General features: G+C 38.8%; 1 protein-coding gene across 1 annotated transcript in view; it reads left to right on the top strand.

Moving 5' to 3' along the window:
* Positions 1–4,157: 4,157 nt before the first annotated feature.
* Positions 4,158–18,461, top strand: part of VWDE (von Willebrand factor D and EGF domains) — a 78,339-nt gene continuing 64,035 nt past the window's right edge. Inside the window, exon 1 of the mRNA XM_059171246.1 lies at positions 4,158–4,418. Within this exon, the coding sequence (XP_059027229.1) occupies positions 4,358–4,418 (61 nt within the window). The 5' untranslated portion in view covers positions 4,158–4,357. The remainder of the gene's footprint in view (positions 4,419–18,461) is intronic.

Below are 18,461 nucleotides of genomic sequence, written 5' to 3'. Positions count from 1 at the left end.
AATTCATATATTATATAAACCTGTGTTTCTAATAAGTGTACTCCAAATTATAATGTATACTGTTACAGGCTAACACTGAGAAACTATGCACCTTTATATAATAACAAGATACAAGAAAAAGAATAATTATGTGATGTTGCACCTTTATTTTATTAACGGTACACTGTTATATACATTCACTTTAGTTCCTCTGAATCAGATGCTAAGTGCTCTCTCTTCACACTCCTCCTCAGCACCCATTCCCACACATATACACACTTTTTTCCCTTAAACTCTGTGCAGTAGGTATTACTATCATCTTTCCCATTGCGCAGATAAATGAGGTTAAGAGACATTAAGTATGCTGTCCAAAGTTACACAGCTAGTAAATAGGTGGCAGATCTAGGATTAGAGCCTAGGTGTCCTGACTCCAAGGTTCGTACACTTCATTTGCTCTGTCTTCTCGCCTCCCCTTGAGGGGTTTTACCCAAGGTAAATGATCATTATCATTTTGCAAATGATCATGACAAGTGCGGAGTTATTTTCTTCCCTTCTCCCCCGTAAAAAAATCATCATATGGAGGTTTCTGTTGGTGGGCTTTTCTCTTTATTCAAGTTACGTTATACTTATTAACTCTTGGCTTCATTTCATCTTCCTCCAGAAATTCTACACTAAATTTCTCTCTCAGTGATACCTGCCATAATTTCCCTGGTGTCATAGATATTTACACTAGTGTTACCATGCATCCACTGTTTTTTCCTCCTTTCAAAAAATAAAGAAAAAATGAAAAAATCTGAATCTTATACCAATTTTTAATGAACTTTACTAGATATATGTTAAAACATCATTTTTATTACTTTGTTTTTTCCCACAATCCTGTAACTAATTTTTATTTGATATATTCTTGCAGACCCACACGAGTGTAGATAAATTTTCCATTGAGATTTGGAAAACAATTTAAATTCATTTTTTTTTCTATCTTAACTCACTATATCAAGGAAAAATGGTGGTTACAAGTCTATTATAAACTCATAAAATAGTATTCATTAGTCAAAAACTGAGGGGAAAAATGGGACCCACTGTATTTTAAATTATATAATTTAAGTTGTATAATTTGTTGAGAATTAGGTAAGTAATGTTGTCCTCCAAGAAAATATAAACGTTGCTTGAATTTCTACAGATATTGTTGGACAAAAAAAATTTACAAAAAGACTTTTACAACTTAATCTTGTTTATAGCTATTATTTTATTCCTTGTGATTTCACAAATAGACTGAGACAATTGATGTTTATTTTTCTGCCCCAGTTTTTTGTTAAATATTTATTCATTTATTTGAGAGAGAGAGCTAGCATGGGGGTGGGTGTTGGGTAGGGTGGTGGAGCAGAGAAAGAGGGAGAGGGAGAGAGAGAATCTCAAGCCGACTCCCCACTGAGCATGGAGCCCTACAAAGGAATGGATCCCAGAACCCTCACCTAATACTGACCTGAGCCAAAATCAAAAGTCGGTCTCCTAACTGAGCCACCCAGGTGCCCTTCTGTCCATTTTATTAGGACTTAATATGCTGAAATAAAAGATGTACACTAAAAATTCTCTGGGTTTTCATCCTGCTCACCTTAAATTTCTCTTTCATAATTAGGTCTGAAGATGAAAATCATCTGCCCAACCCCACCAAAAAGTTATATTTCACTTTTTTTCTGTATCTATACTTGGGTGGCTTCTTCGCATGTAAAAGGGGACTACACACAAGTTATATGCAGTGCAAAGGTTTTTTTTTTTTTCTCAAAATGAGTTAATACTTACACTTTTGGAAACAGGTTTAAAATTCTTTAATTGCAATTTATCTTTCAAAAAAAGTTATAAACTATTTTTTTTAAAGATTTATTTATTTGAGAGAGAGTGAGTGAGCAAGAGAGAGCACTACCAGGTTGGAAGGGCAGAAGGTGGGGGAGAAGCAAACTCACCACTGAGCAGGGTTCCCAATGCGGAATTCAATTCCAGAACCCTGGGATTATGACCTGAAAGTAGACACTTAATGGACTGAACCATGCAGGCACCCAATTATAAACTATTTTCAGAAGGACTTCTTTTGGGCATCTCCTGTGTTTATCATCATGCCTCATCCAACCCCTCAGTCCTCCAAATCCATAAGTGGAACTGTGGCCTGGATCCTGGAACCCACCAGGACATTGGGGCTACTTTCTGTTGACTAGTGTTTTCTTTTCTCTAAGGTACTAGCTCTGAGGGCAAAGTCCCAAGTGATGGCTAAGGGGACTCAAGAACTGAGACTGCCGAATAGAACTAGGAAAGTGAAGTTTCATTTAATGACATAGAATGATGCAGAAACAGTTGTGGGGCTTTTTTGGTTTTTTTTGTTTTGTTTTGTTTAAAATTTGTTTTGTTTTGGGGCACCTGCGTGGCTCAGTGGGTTAAGCCTCTCTGTCTTAGGCTCAGGTCATGATCTCAGGGTCCTGGGATCCAGCTCCACATCAGGCTCTCTGCTCAGCGGGGAACCTGCTTCCCCTTCTCTCTCTCTGCCTGCCTCTGCCTACTTGTGATCTCTGTCTGTCAAATAAATAAATAAAATCTTTAAAAATTTTTGTTTTGTTTTGTTTGTTTGTTTCTTAAGGCGGGCACCTGCTTCCTCTGCAGAGGCAACCACACATATAAAAATAACTTCAGAAGAAAAACCATCACCCCCCACCCCCCCACCCCCGCAGCCTTGGGAGTCATGTGACCATGTGTGGCAGGATCCTGAGTTACTGGGTCACCACTGGACAACTTGAAAGAACACAGGAATCACCAGCAAATATAAAATGGGTAACCCTAGGTGTTTGGAAGTCTCAATGTCCTCCTTTCCACTTCTTAAAACTGTCATTGAGGCAGAGAAGGAGAGCTACCAGTATTGGAATATTAATCTCTGCTCCCTCCTTCCATCCTTCATCACCGAAGCCTTAGGTGACAGGGGCAACTTCTGAGAAGCATGTGCACCTTTGGAGGCAAACCAGCACCCCCAATTACCAGGTTAAAAATCCGTCTATAGATTTCTGCAAAGAAGACATCCAGATGGCCAACAGACACATGAAAAAGTGCTCCATATCACTCGGCATCAGGGAAATACAAATCAAAACCACAATGAGATATCACCTCACACCAGTCAGAATGGCTAAAATCAACAAGTCAGGAAATGACAGATGCTGGCGAGGATGCGGAGAAAGGGGAACCCTCCTCCACTGTTGGTGGGAATGCAAGCTGGTGCAGCCACTCTGGAAAACAGCATGGAGGTTCCTCAAAATGTTGAAAATAGAACTGCCCTATGACCCAGCAATTGCACTATTGGGTATTTACCCTAAAGATACAAATGTAGTGATCCAAAGGGACACATGCACCCGAATGTTTATAGCAGCAATGTCCACAATAGCCAAACTATGGAAAGAACCTAGATGTCCATCAACAGATGAATGGATCAAGAAGATGTGGTATATATACACAATGGAATACTATGCAGCCATCAAAAGAAATGAAATCTTGCCATTTGCAACAACATGGATGGAACTAGAGCGTATCATGCTTAGCGAAATAAGTCAAGCAGAGAAAGACAACTATCATATGATCTCCCTGATATGAGGAAGTGGTGATGCAACATGGAGGCTTAAGTGGGTAGAAGAATAAATGAAACAAGATGGGATTGGGAGGGAGACAAACCATAAGTGACTCTTAATCTCACAAAACAAACTGAGGGTTGCCGGGGGGAGGGGGTTGGGGAGAAGGGGGTGGGATTATGGACATTGGGGAGGGTATGTGATTTGGTGAGTGCTGTGAAGTGTGTAAACCTGGTGATTCACAGACCTGGGGATAAAAATATATGTATATAAAAAAAAAAAAAAAAATCCGTCTATAGGAGTAATCAAGGGCACTGCCCCTTCCAACAGAACCCCGCAAGGCTGCTTTTATTGGAGGTCCATCTGAACAATTTCCAGGATGACCAAGTTGTCTTAAAGCATTTGTTAAAACAGTGAGACGCGAGGGGCCATGCTATACCCCGTGAGCTTGTCCCCTGGACGCGACCGCTGCTGAGGTACAAGGTGGTGGAGCCACAGCCGCAAAACGCCAGACGCGGCCTCCAGGGAGGGAAAGTGGGCGTGGCTTCCCGCCGGGTGGGCGTGGCTTCAGAGGGGGAAGTAGCCGCAAAGCGGCGGCGCGAAAGACGCTATTCCTGGGAGGGACTGCTGCGCCCCAGAGCGAAGAACACGCAGCGGCTCTGAGGAGTTAGCAAGAACCGGCCGAGAAAGTCCTGTGATAGGTCTGAGGTGTCCCCATCCTGCCTGCGCCCGCGGCCCCGGGCTCTGCGACACTTTGGACCCGACGCGCGGCAGCCACGATGCTTGGCCGACTCTGGGCGCTGGCGCTGCTGCTCCTGGCCCCGGGGCAAGGTCGGCAAGGTAGGGCACCGGCGGAGGGGAGCCCTGGGACGACACTCCGGCCTGAGGGAGAAGGGGGCATCTGCTATTTGTCCCTCACCGCCTCCGCCGTCCCCTACCGCAATCCTTGAATGGCCAACTTGCACCCTTTCAGCTCTCCGTTTTCTCCCTGCGTTCAGGAGGTTGTCGCCCCTCTTCTCCCGCTGTGAGACCCTCAGTACCCTCAGTACTGTTACTCTTCCTCTAACCAGTTTCCTGCTGATACCCTGGTCTTTGGGTCCCTTTAGTTTACTGTAAGGAACTTGTACTGCCTCTGCCAGGCATCCTTGCGGAAAGTGAATCCGAATTATTCGAAAAGAGTTCAGTTCCAAACGGCGCGGTTTCTGCCCCAGTCCCACCCCACCGCTGGAAATAAGTAATCGGTGAACATTTATCCCCACTATAAGTCAATAAGTTGGGGCGCCTGAGTGGCTCCGTTGGTTGGACGACTGCCTTCAGCTGGCGTCATGATCCTGGAGTCGTGGGATCGAGTCCCGCATCGGGCTCCCAGCGCCGCGGGGAGTCTGCTTCTCCCTCTGACCTTCTCACCTCTCATGCTCTCTCTCACGGTCTCTCTCTCAAATAAATAATTAAAATCTTAAAAAAAAAAAAAGTCACTAAGTTACGTTTTGTGTATGACTTTTTAGTTTATGTTAGAATCCCTCTTCCTGCTGTAAGAGATCTCTATGAAAATATAGCGCCACCCCCCTCTTTAATCCAGGACAAAAGAAAACCGTTTAGAATTCAGTGAAGTTAAAACATTTATTAGGTCTTCCTTATTGTTTTTTGTGTATATACAGATAAAAGTATTAAGTGAAGGGTAACTTATTCTTTTAAATTTCCTTATATTTTTCAGTACTAAATCTGATCTGTTGTACAACTTCGAAAAAAGTTATGGGCAACTTTTATAATTGCTTAGGGTATAATTCTGTCTTCTCATCTTGCTAATCTCAGTATTTTACTAAGTTACATTTGCTCTGTAAACAAGGGAGGGGGAAGAACAAGCGATCTTTCCCTCAGGAAAGATTTTTAAAATAATATTAAACCCCAATTTATTATTTCCTGAAATGATACCTTTTTTTTTTTTTTGAAGATTTTTATTTATTTGTCAGAGAGATAGAGCACAAGCAGAGGATGCTGAAGGCAGAGGGAGAAGCAGGCTCCCTGCCAAGCAAGGTGCCCGATGTGGGACTCCATCCCAGGACGCTGGGATCATGACCTGAGCCGAAGACAGACACTTAACCAACTGAGCCACCCAGGCGTCCCTCCTGAAATGATACCCTAAAAAGGTATCATTCTTCTATACCTTCCTTGGTTTGCTTACAGATGTACTAGATCTTCCTGAAGATCTAGTTCTTGAAGAACAGTTAAACATACATGTAATAATATTAAATGTGCATGTATTATGGTTAGATAAAGTATTTCCAGAAAAATGACCAGTATTTATAAAGAGAATCTGCTTCATTGTTGACTATAGATCACAAAACCCCTTCTTGCCTCCATATAATCTCTCTACTGAAGGCAAATATTAACCTTACTAGGTTTTAACTCCTATCTTGGTAAAGTTGGTCATTTTTTAATCTTTAATAGAGTCAAAATAGGAAGTAAATAGGAGTTCTTTTTTTTCAAACAGCATCATTGAAATATAGCTCATATACCATATAAATCACTCACTCACACTGTGCGATAGTTATTACTGTGTATAGTGATCTGGGTTTTAGCATATTCACAGAAAAATGCAGCCACTATCGGGGCGCCTGAGTGGCTCAGTGGTTAAGCCGCTGCCTTCGGCTCAGGTCATGATCTCAGGGTCCTGGGATCGAGTCCCGCATCGGGCTCTCTGCTCAGCGGGGAGCCTGCTTCCCTCTCTCTCTCTCTGCCTGCCTCTCCATCTACTTGTGATTTCTCTCTGTCGAATAAATAAATAAAATCTTAAAAAAAAATGCAGCCACTATCATCAGTTTTAGAATATTTTTATCACTTTGAAATACCGTACTCTAGCTTTCCATCCCCTATTCCTTCCATTACCCTCTCGCCTTTCCAACTGTAAGCCATCTCAGACCTATATTGTTCTATGGATTTGCCTATTCTGTGTATTTTATGTAAATGGGATCATATACTATGTTGTCTTTTGTGACTGACTTTTTTCACCTAGCATTATGTTTTCAAGGTTCATTCACGTTGTACTATATTTAGTCCTTCACCTCTTTTTGTAGTGGAATAGTTTTCCATTCTCTGTTTACCACATTTTGTATGTACATTCATCAGTTAATGAACATTTGGGGTTTTTCCACCTTTGGGCTATTATAAATAATACTACTTTGAACATCCTGGTACAGGTTTTTGTGTGGACACATGATTTCATTTCTCTTAGGCATATATATAACTAGAGGTAGAATTACTGAATCAGGGAATAATTCTGTTTAGCTTTTTGAGGAACAGCCAGATTGTTTTCCATAGTGGCTGTGCTGTTCTATCATCCCATAGAAGTATACGAAGGTTCTAATTCATCCACATTCTTGTCAACATTGAGATTTTGATTTTAGCCATCCTGTTATGTATGAAATGACATTTCTTTGTGGTTTAATTTGCATTTCCCTCGTGGCTAATGATGGCAAGTGCTTTTCATGTGTTTATTGGACATTAGTATATCTTCTGTGAAGAAATATTACTCTGATACTTCAACGGTTTTTTTAATTGTGTTGAGTTATATGAGTTATTTTTGTTGTTGAGTTGTATGAATTATGTATGTATTATAGATACAATTCTCTTACCAGATACATGATTTGCAATTTTTTCCCCATTCTGTGAGTTGTCTTTTCACTTCTTTAATAATGTCTTTTGAAGCATGGAAGTTTTAATTTTAATGAAATCCAATGAAGATTTACCCCAGTTTTTTTTTTTTACTCCAGTTTTGTTTTTAAAGAGTTTTATAGTTTTTGCTCTTGTATTTTGGTCTTTGATACATTTTGAGTTAATTTTTATATATGGTACAGCATAAGGGTCCAAGTTTATTCTTTTGCATGTGAATATCCAGTTTTCCCAGCACCATCTGTTGAAAAGACTGTGCTTTCCCCATTAAATGACCTTGGCACCTATGCCGAAAATCAGTTGAAAACTAGATGGAAATGTGGGTTTATTTCTGGACTCTCAATTTTATTCATTGGTCTGTGTTTATCCGTATATCAACACTATGCTGTTTTGATTGCAGGTGCTTTGTAGTAAATTACGAAATGGAAAATATGATTGCTTCTATTTAATTTTTCTTTTTCAAAATTGATTTAGCTATTCTGTGTCCCTTGAAATTCCATATGAATTTCGAATTAGTTTTCCTATTTTTACAAAGGAGTCCCTTGATATTCTGATAGGGATTTGATATTAATTTGGGAAGGATTACAATCTGAACAACATTAAATCTTCTGATCTATGAACAAGGATGTATTTCCATTTACGTAGATCTCCAGTTTCTTTCAGCAATATTGTGCGATGTTTAGAGTGTAAGTTTGGACTTCTTTTGTTCAATTTATCCCTAAGTTTTTTGTTCTTTTGAGGCTAAGTAGGTGGAATCGATTTTTAAATTTTCATTTTCAGTCTATTCACTGTACATGTATAAGAGTATAATTAAGTTTTGTATCTTGATTTTGCATCCTAAAACCTTGTTAAATGTGTTAATTATAACTTTTGTGTGTGTGGATTTCTTAGGAATTTTTACATAAAAAATCATGTCATCTGTGACTAGAGATAGTTTTACTTCTTCTTTTCCAATCTGGATACCTTTTATTTATTTATCTTGCCTATTTGTCCTAGTTAGAACCTGAAGTACCATGTGGAATAAAATTAGGGAGAGTGGGCATTCCTAATCTTGTGAGAAAGGACCCAGTCTTACTTCATCAAGTATGATGTAAATTGGAGGGGATTTTTTTATATGTTAGTTTTTTGTTTTTTTCCTGTTTGGGTGTGTGTGTGTATGTGTGTGTGTATGTAGATTCTCTTTATCAGGTTGAGTAAGTTCTATTCTATTGCTAGTTTGTTCAGTATATATATCAAAAAGGGGGGTTAGATATATTTCAAATTATTTTTCTGGGTCTTTTGAAAGTACTTGAGAATTTTTATGTTTTTATTCTATCAATATTAGTGTATTATGTTAATTCATTTTTGGAAGTTAAATCAATCTTACATACCTGGTTTAAATCCCACTTGGTCATGGTTTATAATTCTTTGCCTAATTTCTGGATTCATGTTGCTAGTATTTTGCTGAGGATGTTTGCATCCATATTCAAAAGATGTATTGGGGGCATCTGGGTGGCTCAGTGGGTTAAAGCCTCTGCCTTCAGCTTGGGTCATGATCCCAGGGTCCTGGGATGGAGCTCTGCATCAGGCTCTCTGCTCAGCGGGGAGCCTGCTTCCTCCCCTCTTTCTGCCTGCCTGTCTACTTGTGATCTTTCTGTTGAATAAATAAATGGAAACTTAAAAAAAAAATGTATTGGTCTGCAGTCTTCTTTTCTTGTGATATCTTTTTTTCTCGTTTTTGTATCAGTAATACTGGGTTCATAGAATGAGTCTGAAAATATTCCATCCTTTTATATTGTTTGTGCTTGTGAAGAATTGGTATTATTGTTTAAGTGTTTGGTAGAATATAGCATTGTTGCCATCTGAATCTGGCCTGGCCTTTTTTTATGGGTGTGTTATTTTTTTTTAACTCAATATTTTTACATGACATATCTATTTGGATTGCTTATTTCTACTTGAGTCAGTTTTGTCATGTCTTTTTAGGAACTTGTCAATCTTATTTAATTTATCTAATTTATTATAATATATTCCTTTTAAAAAAATATTTATTTATTCTAGAGAGCGAGTGCACAGGATGATGGGCAGGGGAGAGAGAAAGGGAGAGAGTCTTAAGCAGATTCCATGGTGAGCACAAATCCCCATGCAGGGCTCAAACTCATGAACCTGAGATTACGATCTGAGCCAAAACCAAGAGTCCAAAACTTAACCTGCTGTGCCACCCAGGTGTCCCTGTAATAATATTTCTTAATAAAATCTTTAGTGGTGTCTCCTTTTTCATTTCGGATTCTGGCAATTGAGTCTTCTCTCTTTATTCCCAGTCTCTTTAGCGATCTGCCAATTCTGTTGATTTTTTTTAAAGAACCAGCTTTTAGTTTCATTGATTTTCTCCATTGTTTTTCTGTTCTCAATTTTATTAATTTACTGTCTAATCTTTAAAATTTCTTTTCTTCTGCTTCCTTAAGATACAGTCTGCTTTTCTTTCTCCATTGTTAAGGTGCAAGTTTAGCTTGTATTACATTGGGATCTTACTCTTGTCTAATGTAGGCATATATAGCTACAAGTTTTCTGCTAATTTAGCAGCATCTCATAGATTTTGGTATACTGTATCTTTGTTTTAGTCTTTTCAGTATATTTTCTCATTTCCTTATTAATTTCTTTTTTGACCCATCAATTATCTAGGTTGTTTAATTTCCAGATATTTGTAAGCTCTTTAAATTTATTTCTGCTGTTGACTTGTAATTTCATTCCATTGTGGTCAGAGAACACATTTTTCATGATTTCTATCTTTTTTTTTTTTTTTTTAAATTTTTTATTTTTTATAAACATATATTTTTTATATACATATATTTTTATCCCCAGGTCTGTGAATCACCAGGTTTACACACTTCACAGCACTCACCAAATCACATACCCTCCCCAATGTCCATAATCCCACCCCCTTCTCCCAAGCCCCCTCCCCCCGGCAACCCTCAGTTTGTTTTGTGAGATTAAGAGTCACTTATGGTTTGTCTCCCTCCCAATCCCATCTTGTTTCATTTATTCTTCTTCTACCCACTTAAGCCTCCATGTTGCATCACCACTTCCTCATATCAGGGAGATCATATGATAGTTGTCTTTCTCTGCTTGACTTATTTCGCTAAGCATGATACGCTCTAGTTCCATCCATGTTGTTGCAAATGGCAAGATTTCATTTCTTTTGATGGCTGCATAGTATTCCATTGTGTATATATACCACATCTTCTTGATCCATTCATCTGTTGATGGACATCTAGGTTCTTTCCATAGTTTGGCTATTGTGGACATTGCTGCTATAAACATTCGGGTGCATGTGTCCCTTTGGATCACTACAATTGTATCTTTAGGGTAAATACCCAATAGTGCAATTGCTGGGTCATAGGGCAGTTCTATTTTCAACATTTTGAGGAACCTCCATGCTGTTTTCCAGAGTGGCTGCACCAGCTTGCATTCCCACCAACAGTGTAGGAGGGTTCCCCTTTCTCCGCATCCTCGCCAGCATCTGTCATTTCCTGACTTGTTGATTTTAGCCATTCTGACTGGTGTGAGGTGATATCTCATTGTGGTTTTGATTTGTATTTCCCTGATGCCGAGTGATATGGAGCACTTTTTCATGTGTCTGTTCGCCATCTGGATGTCTTCTTTGCAGAAATGTCTGTTCATGTCTTCTGCCCATTTCTTGATTGGATTATTTGTTCTTTGGGTGTTGAGTTTGCTAAGTTCTTTATAGATTCTGGACACTAGTCCTTTATCTGATATGTCGTTTGCAAATATCTTCTCCCATTCTGTCAGTTGTCTTTTGATTTTGTTAACTGTTTCCTTTGCTGTGCAAAAGCTTTTGATCTTGATGAAATCCCAGTAGTTCATTTTTTCCCTTGCTTCCCTTGCCTTTTGCGTTGTTCCTAGGAAGATGTTGCTGCGGCTGAGGTCAAAGAGGTTGCTGCCTGTGTTCTCCTCAAGGATTTTGATGGATTCCTTTCGTACATTGAGGTCCTTCATCCATTTTGAGTCTATTTTTGTGTGTGGTGTAAGGAAATGGTCCAATTTCATTTTTCTGCATGTGGCTGTCCAATTTTCCCAGCACCATTTATTGAAAAGGCTGTCTTTTTTCCATTGGACATTCTTTCCTGCTTTGTCGAAGATTAGTTGACCATAGAGTTGAGGGTCTATTTCTGGGCTCTCTATTCTGTTCCATTGATCTATGTGTCTGTTTTTGTGCCAGTACCATGCTGTCTTGATGATGACAGCTTTGTAATAGAGCTTGAAGTCCGGAATTGTGATGCCACCAACGTTGGCTTTCTTTTTCAATATCCCTTTGGCTATTCGAGGTCTTTTCTGGTTCCATATAAATTTTAGAATTATTTGTTCCATTTCTTTGAAAAAGATGGATGGTACTTTGATAGGAATTGCATTAAATGTGTAGATTGCTTTAGGTAGCATAGACATTTTCACAATATTTATTCTTCCAATCCAGGAGCATGGAACATTTTTCCATTTCTTTGTGTCTTCCTCAATTTCTTTCATGAGTACTTTATAGTTTTCTGAGTATAGATTCTGTGTCTCTTTGGTTAGGTTTATTCCTAGGTATCTTATGGTTTTGGATGCAATTGTAAATGGGATTGACTCCTTAATATCTCTTTCTTCTGTCTTGCTGTTGGTGTAGAGAAATGCAACTGATTTCTGTGCATTGATTTTATATCCTGACACTTTACTGAATTCCTGTATAAGTTCTAGCAGTTTTGGAGTGGAGTCTTTTGGGTTTTCCACATATAGTATCATATCATCTGCGAAGAGTGATAATTTGACTTCTTCTTTGCCGATTTGGATGCCTTTAATTTCCTTTTGTTGTCTGATTGCTGAGGCTAGGACCTCTAGTACGATGTTGAATAGCAGTGGTGATAATGGACATCCCTGCCGTGTTCCTGACCTTAGCGGAAAAGCTTTCAGTTTTTCTCCATTGAGAATGATATTTGCGGTGGGTTTTTCATAGATGGCTTTGATGATATTGAGGTATGTGCCCTCTATCCCTACACTTTGAAGAGTTTTGATCAGGAAGGGATGTTGTACTTTGTCAAATGCTTTTTCAGCATCTATTGAGAGTATCATATGGTTCTTGTTCTTTCTTTTATTGATGTGTTGTATCACATTGACTGATTTGCGGATGTTGAACCAACCTTGCAGCCCTGGAATAAATCCCACTTGGTCGTGGTGAATAATCTTTTTAATGTACTGTTGAATCCTATTGGCTAGTATTTTGTGGAGTATTTTCGCATCTGTGTTCATCAAGGATATCGGTCTATAGCTCTCTTTTTTGATGGGATCCTTGTCTGGTTTTGGGATCAAGGTGATGCTGGCCTCATAAAATGAGTTTGGAAGTTTTCCTTCCATTTCTATTTTTTGGAACAGTTTCAGGAGAATAGGAATTAGTTCTTCTTTAAATGTTTGGTAGAATTCCCCCGGGAAGCCGTCTGGCCCTGGGCTTTTGTTTGTTTGGAGATTTTTAATGACTGTTTCAATCTCCTTACTGGTTATGGGTCTGTTCAGGCTTTCTATTTCTTCATGGTTCAGTTGTGGTAGTTTATATGTTTCTAGGAATGCATCCATTTCTTCCAGATTGTCAAATTTATTGCCGTAGAGTTGCTCATAGTATGTTCTTATAATAGTTTGTATTTCCTTGGTGTTAGTTGTGATCTCTCCTCTTTCATTCATGATTTTATTTATTTGGGTCTTTTCTCTTTTCTTTTTGATAAGTCGGGCCAGGGGTTTATCAATTTTATTAATTCTTTCAAAGAACCAGCTCCTAGTTTCGTTGATTTGTTCTATTGTTTTTTTGGTTTCTATTTCATTGATTTCTGCTCTGATCTTTATGATTTCTCTTCTCCTGCTGGGCTTAGGGTTTCTTTCTTGTTCTTTCTCCAGCTCCTTTAGGTGTAGGGTTAGGTTGTGTACCTGAGACCTTTCTTGTTTCTTGAGAAAGGCTTGTACCGCTATATATTTTCCTCTCAGGACTGCCTTTGTTGTGTCCCACAGATTTTGAACCGTTGTATTTTCATTATCATTTGTTTCCATGATTTTTTTCAATTCTTCTTTAATTTCCCGGTTGACCCATTCATTCTTTAGAAGAATACTGTTTAGTCTCCATGTATTTGGGTTCTTTCCAAACTTCCTTTTGTGGTTGAGTTCTAGCTTTAGAGCATTGTGGTCTGAAAATATGCAGGGAATGATCCCAATCTTTTGATACCGGTTGAGTCCTGATTTAGGACCGAGGATGTGATCTATTCTGGAGAATGTTCCATGTGCACTAGAGAAGAATGTGTATTCTGTTGCTTTGGGATGAAATATTCTGAATATATCTGTGATGTCCATCTGGTCCAGTGTGTCATTTAAGGCCTTTATTTCCTTGCTGATCTTTTGCTTGGATGACCTGTCCATTTCAGTGAGGGGAATGTTAAAGTCCCCTACTATTATTGTATTGTTGTTTATGTGTTTCTTTGATTTTGTTATTAATTGGTTTATATAGTTGGCTGCTCCCACGTTGGGGGCATAGATATTTAAAATTGTTAAATCTTCTTGTTGGACAGACCCTTTGAGTATGATATAGTGTCCTTCCTCATCTCTTATTACAGTCTTTGGCTTAAAATCTAATTGATCTGATATAAGGATTGCCACTCCTGCTTTCTTCTGATGTCCATTAGCATGGTAAATTCTTTTCCACCCCCTCACTTTAAATCTGGAGGTGTCTTCGGGCTTAAAATGTGTTTCTTGGAGGCAACATATAGATGGGTTTTGTTTTTTTATCCATTCTGATACCCTGTGTCTTTTGACAGGGGCATTTAGCCCATTCACATTCAGGGTAACTATTGAGAGATATGAATTTAGTGCCATTGTATTGCCTGTAAGGTAACTGTTACTGTATATGGTCTCTGTTCCTTTCTGATCTACCACTTGTAGGCTCTCTCTTTGCTTAGAGGACCCCTTTCAATATTTCCTGTAGAGCTGGTTTGGTATTTGCAAATTCTTTCAGTTGTTGTTTGTCCTGGAAGCTTTTAATCTCTCCTTCTATTTTCAATGATAGCCTAGCTGGATATAGTATTCTTGGCTGCATGTTTTTCTCGTTTAGTGCTCTGAAAATATCATGCCAGCTCTTTCTGGCCTGCCAGGTCTCTGTGGATAAGTCAGCTGCCAATCTAATATTTTTACCATTGTATGTTACAGACTTCTTTTCCCGGGCTGCTTTCAGGATTTTCTCTTTGTCATTGAGACTTGTAAATTTTACTATTATGTGATGGGGTGTGGGCCTATTCTTATTGATTTTGAGGGGCATTCTCTGAACCTCCTGAATTTTGATGCTTGTTCCCTTTGCCATATTGGGGAAATTCTCCCCAATAATTCTCTCCAGTATACCTTCTGCTCCCCTCTCACTTTCTTCTTCTTCTGGAATCCCAATTATTCTAATGTTGTTTCGTCTTATGGTGTCACTTATTTCTCGAATTCTCCCCTCGTGGTCCAGTAGCTGTTTGTCCCTCTTTTGATCAGCTTCTTTATTCTCTGTCATTTGGTCTTCTATATCACTAATTCTTTCTTCTGCCTCATTTATCCTAGCAGTGAGAGCCTCCATTTTTGATTGCACCTCATTAATAGCTTTTTTGATTTCAACTTGGTTAGATTTTAGTTCTTTTATTTCTCCAGAAAGGGCTTTTATATCTCTCGAGAGGGTTTCTCTAATATCTTCCATGCCTTTTTCGAGCCCGGCTAGAACCTTGAGAATTGTCATTCTGAACTCTAGATCTGACATATTACCGATGTCTGTATTGATTAGGTCCCTAGCCTTCGGTACTGCCTCTTGTTCTTTTTTTTGTGGTGAATTTTTACGTCTTGTCATTTTGTCCAGATAAGAGTAAATGAAGGGGCAAGTAAAATACTAAAAGGGTGGCAACAACCCCAGGAAAATATGCTTTAGCCAAATTAGAAGAGATCCAAAATCGTGAGTGGGGAGAAAGGGGATAAAAAGAGGTTCAAAAAGGAAGAAAGAAAAAAGAAAAAAAAAAAAAAAGAAAAAAGAAAAGAAAAGAAAAGAATTTTTTTTTTTTAAAAAGAAAACACCTAAGAAAAATGTAAAAAAATATATATATATATTAGATAAACTAGTAAAAAATCGTTAAAAAAGAAAAAGGTAACAGTTAAAAAAAAAAAAATTTTACCCGAAGGCGAGAAAAAAAAAAAAATGAAAAAGAAAAAATTAAATTAACTGCAAGACTAAAAAAAAATCACAGGAAAAAAGCCATGAGTTCCGTGCTTGGCTTTCTCCTCCTCTGGAATTCTGCTGCTCTCCTTGGTATTGAAACCGCACTCCTTGTTAGGTGAACTTGGTCTCGGCTGGATTTCTTGTTGATCTTCTGGGGGAGGGGCCTGTTGTAGTGATTCTCAAGTGTCTTTGCCCCAGGCGGAATTACACCGCCCTTACCCGGGGCCGGGGTGAGTAATCCGCTCGGGTTTGCTTTCAGGAGCTTTTGTTCCCTGAGCGCTTTCCGTAGAGTTCCAGAGGACGGGAATACAAATGGCGGCCTCCTGGTCTCCGGCCCGGAGGAGCCGAGAGCCCAGGGCCCCACTCCTCAGTGCGCCCTCAGAGAACAGCGCCCAGTTACTCCCGTCTGCCTGACCTCCGGCCGCGCTCCGAGCTCACCGAGCCTGCGACCGGTTCAAGGTAACACGGAGCTGCGAGCTTACTGTCGGCTCTGTCTCTGTAGCCGGCTTTCCCGTTCCAATACCCGCAAGCTCTGCGACACTCAGACACCCCCGATCCTTCTGTGACCCTGCGGGACCTGAGGCCACGCTGACCCCGCGTGGGCTTCGCCCCGGTTTAGCCTCTGGAGCGATGTCCCTCAGCGGAACAGACTTTTAAAAGTCCTGATTTTGTGCGCGGTTGCTCCGCCGCTTGCCGGGAGCCGGCCCCTCCCCCCGGGGTCTATCTTCCCGTCGCTTTGGATTCACTTCTCCGCCGGTCCTACCTTTCAGAAAGTGGTTGTTTTTCTGTTTCCAGAATTGCTGTTCTTCTTCTCTTCGATCTGCCGATGGATTTTCAGGTGTTTGCAATCTTTAGATAAGCTATCTAGCTGATCTCCGGCTAGCTGAAGCAGTCTCAGCTTGCTACTTCTCCGCCATCTTGACTCCTCCCTCCACGATTTCTATCTTCTTTAAATTGATTAAGGTTTATGTTGTGGTTTAGTTTACTGTCTATCCTGAAGAATGTTTCATGCATACTTCAGAGGAACTTCTCTTTGCTGTTGTTGGCAGGTGTGTTCTGTAGATGCCTGTTAGGGTAAGTTGGTTTATAGTATTGTTCTAGCTCTATTTCTTTGTTGACCTTCTGCCCATTTTTCTATTCATATTGCAAGTGGAGTATTGTGGAATGCCTGGGTGGCTTAGTCATTTAAGCATCTGGCTCTTGATTTCTGCTCAGGTCATGATCCCAGGGTTGTGAGATGGAGCCGTGTGAGGCTCCATGCTCAGTGTAGAGTCTGCTTGTCCCTCTCCCTCTGCTCTTCTCCCTCCCAACCCCACTCACTCTCTCTCAAATATATAAATAAAATCTTTAAAAAAAAAAGTGGAGTATTGAAGTCCCCAACTATTACATTGAAGTAGGTATTTTTTTCCTTCAATGTGTGTGTGTATTCATAACTGAGTATCTTCCTCATGGACTGAACCTATCATCATTACAAAATGCCTGTCCTTATCTCTAGAAACATTTTTAAAGATTTTTTTGGTCTGATATTAATATGGCCAATACTGTTTTCTTGTGGGTGCTGATTGTATGTTATTTTTCCATACTTACACTTTCAGTCTATTTGTATTCTTCACAAGAGGCATTCAGTTTTGCCTCTTGTTATATGAAGGAGGGCAAAGTAAAGAGATAAAGCAAACTAGTCACTCTACCAGACATTGCTTTTTAGTCTTCTGTCTTGTTGCAGAACTCATAGTCTAATTTTGAATATCAGAAGCCTTAAAAAAATCACAAATACTTAAAATTTTTAAAAAATCACAAATATTTAAAATTACCATAGAGCAATACACCAAAGGTTTATGATTATAAACTCAAGTATAATGAAGTAGCTGTGTTCAGGCATTAAGCATATTCAAAACAGTGATTTATCTACTTTCCTAACATATTTGTTTGTCTACCAGTTATGAATCTTAAGGAATCTTGGCCATTGTGTTAAAATTAGAAAACAATCTAGTACAGATCATTTTATATCTACAAAGAAAAGTAGAAAACCATTTCCATATTGTATCATTATGTATCTATTATTTATAACTTGACAAATTCTCCCAAAGTATTTGAAATCCAGATATTACAGATTCTATTATATACTATCTAACTTATTTGAATCCTCTTTGGAAAGACAGAATAAATAGAAATGTCAATTTTAATGTATATTTTATATGTACTTTTGATATGAGGGAAAAGTTATACTGGTAGTTTGCTAGAAAGCTTAGCACATCATCCATGTCATAAAATTGACTAATGAGTGAGCTCTAATTGTAGAGCTCTTCTTTTAGTATTTGAGGAGCTAAGTCCCAAATTTCCAAATGGGAGCCCAAACCAAGGATGGGATAGGATGGGAATTATAAGGATATAATTCTCACTTAGTTAACTGTATGTTGCATTCTAGAGTTAAGGTTATAATGAGGTTTTTAAGAGTGTGGCTTGTTTATTGCTAATAGATTTTAAAATTTTCTGCAGAGACCTTTAACATTTTTAAAAGACAAGTAGATTTTTTGGGAAAAATATGAAATGAACAATACAAAATATGGGTTACTATTATATGAGTTAAGAATTCACCTCTAAAATAAATACTATATAAAAATAAATAAATTTTAAAATTTTTCTCTGTAAATATTACATAATCCTTTAAATATTACAATATTTGATGTGGGGAACAAAGGCAAAGGAAAAAATTAAATTTCCTTATTGCTTAGAGCCCACTGACAAGTCCTTAAGATAGGTCGAGTGATTTCCCCTAAGAACTCAACTGTCTCAATGTTAATACTTTGCTAAGGACAAAAGGCAATTTTACATTAATATTAACCCAACCTCCAGGGTCCTTTAAATCTCCTTTAACATAAAAAAATTCCTTTGAAAATTTCCTTTGTCTCTACCCCCCAAGATACATGTTAGCAGTTATCCCCTAAGCATATGGCCCACCAATATACATGAGACAC

Source organism: Mustela lutreola, chromosome 4, assembly GCF_030435805.1.
Source record: "Mustela lutreola isolate mMusLut2 chromosome 4, mMusLut2.pri, whole genome shotgun sequence".
Lineage (NCBI taxonomy): Eukaryota > Metazoa > Chordata > Mammalia > Carnivora > Mustelidae > Mustela > Mustela lutreola.
The sequence above is the reverse complement of the archived record's forward strand: the minus strand, read 5'-3'. Positions and strand labels throughout refer to the sequence as shown.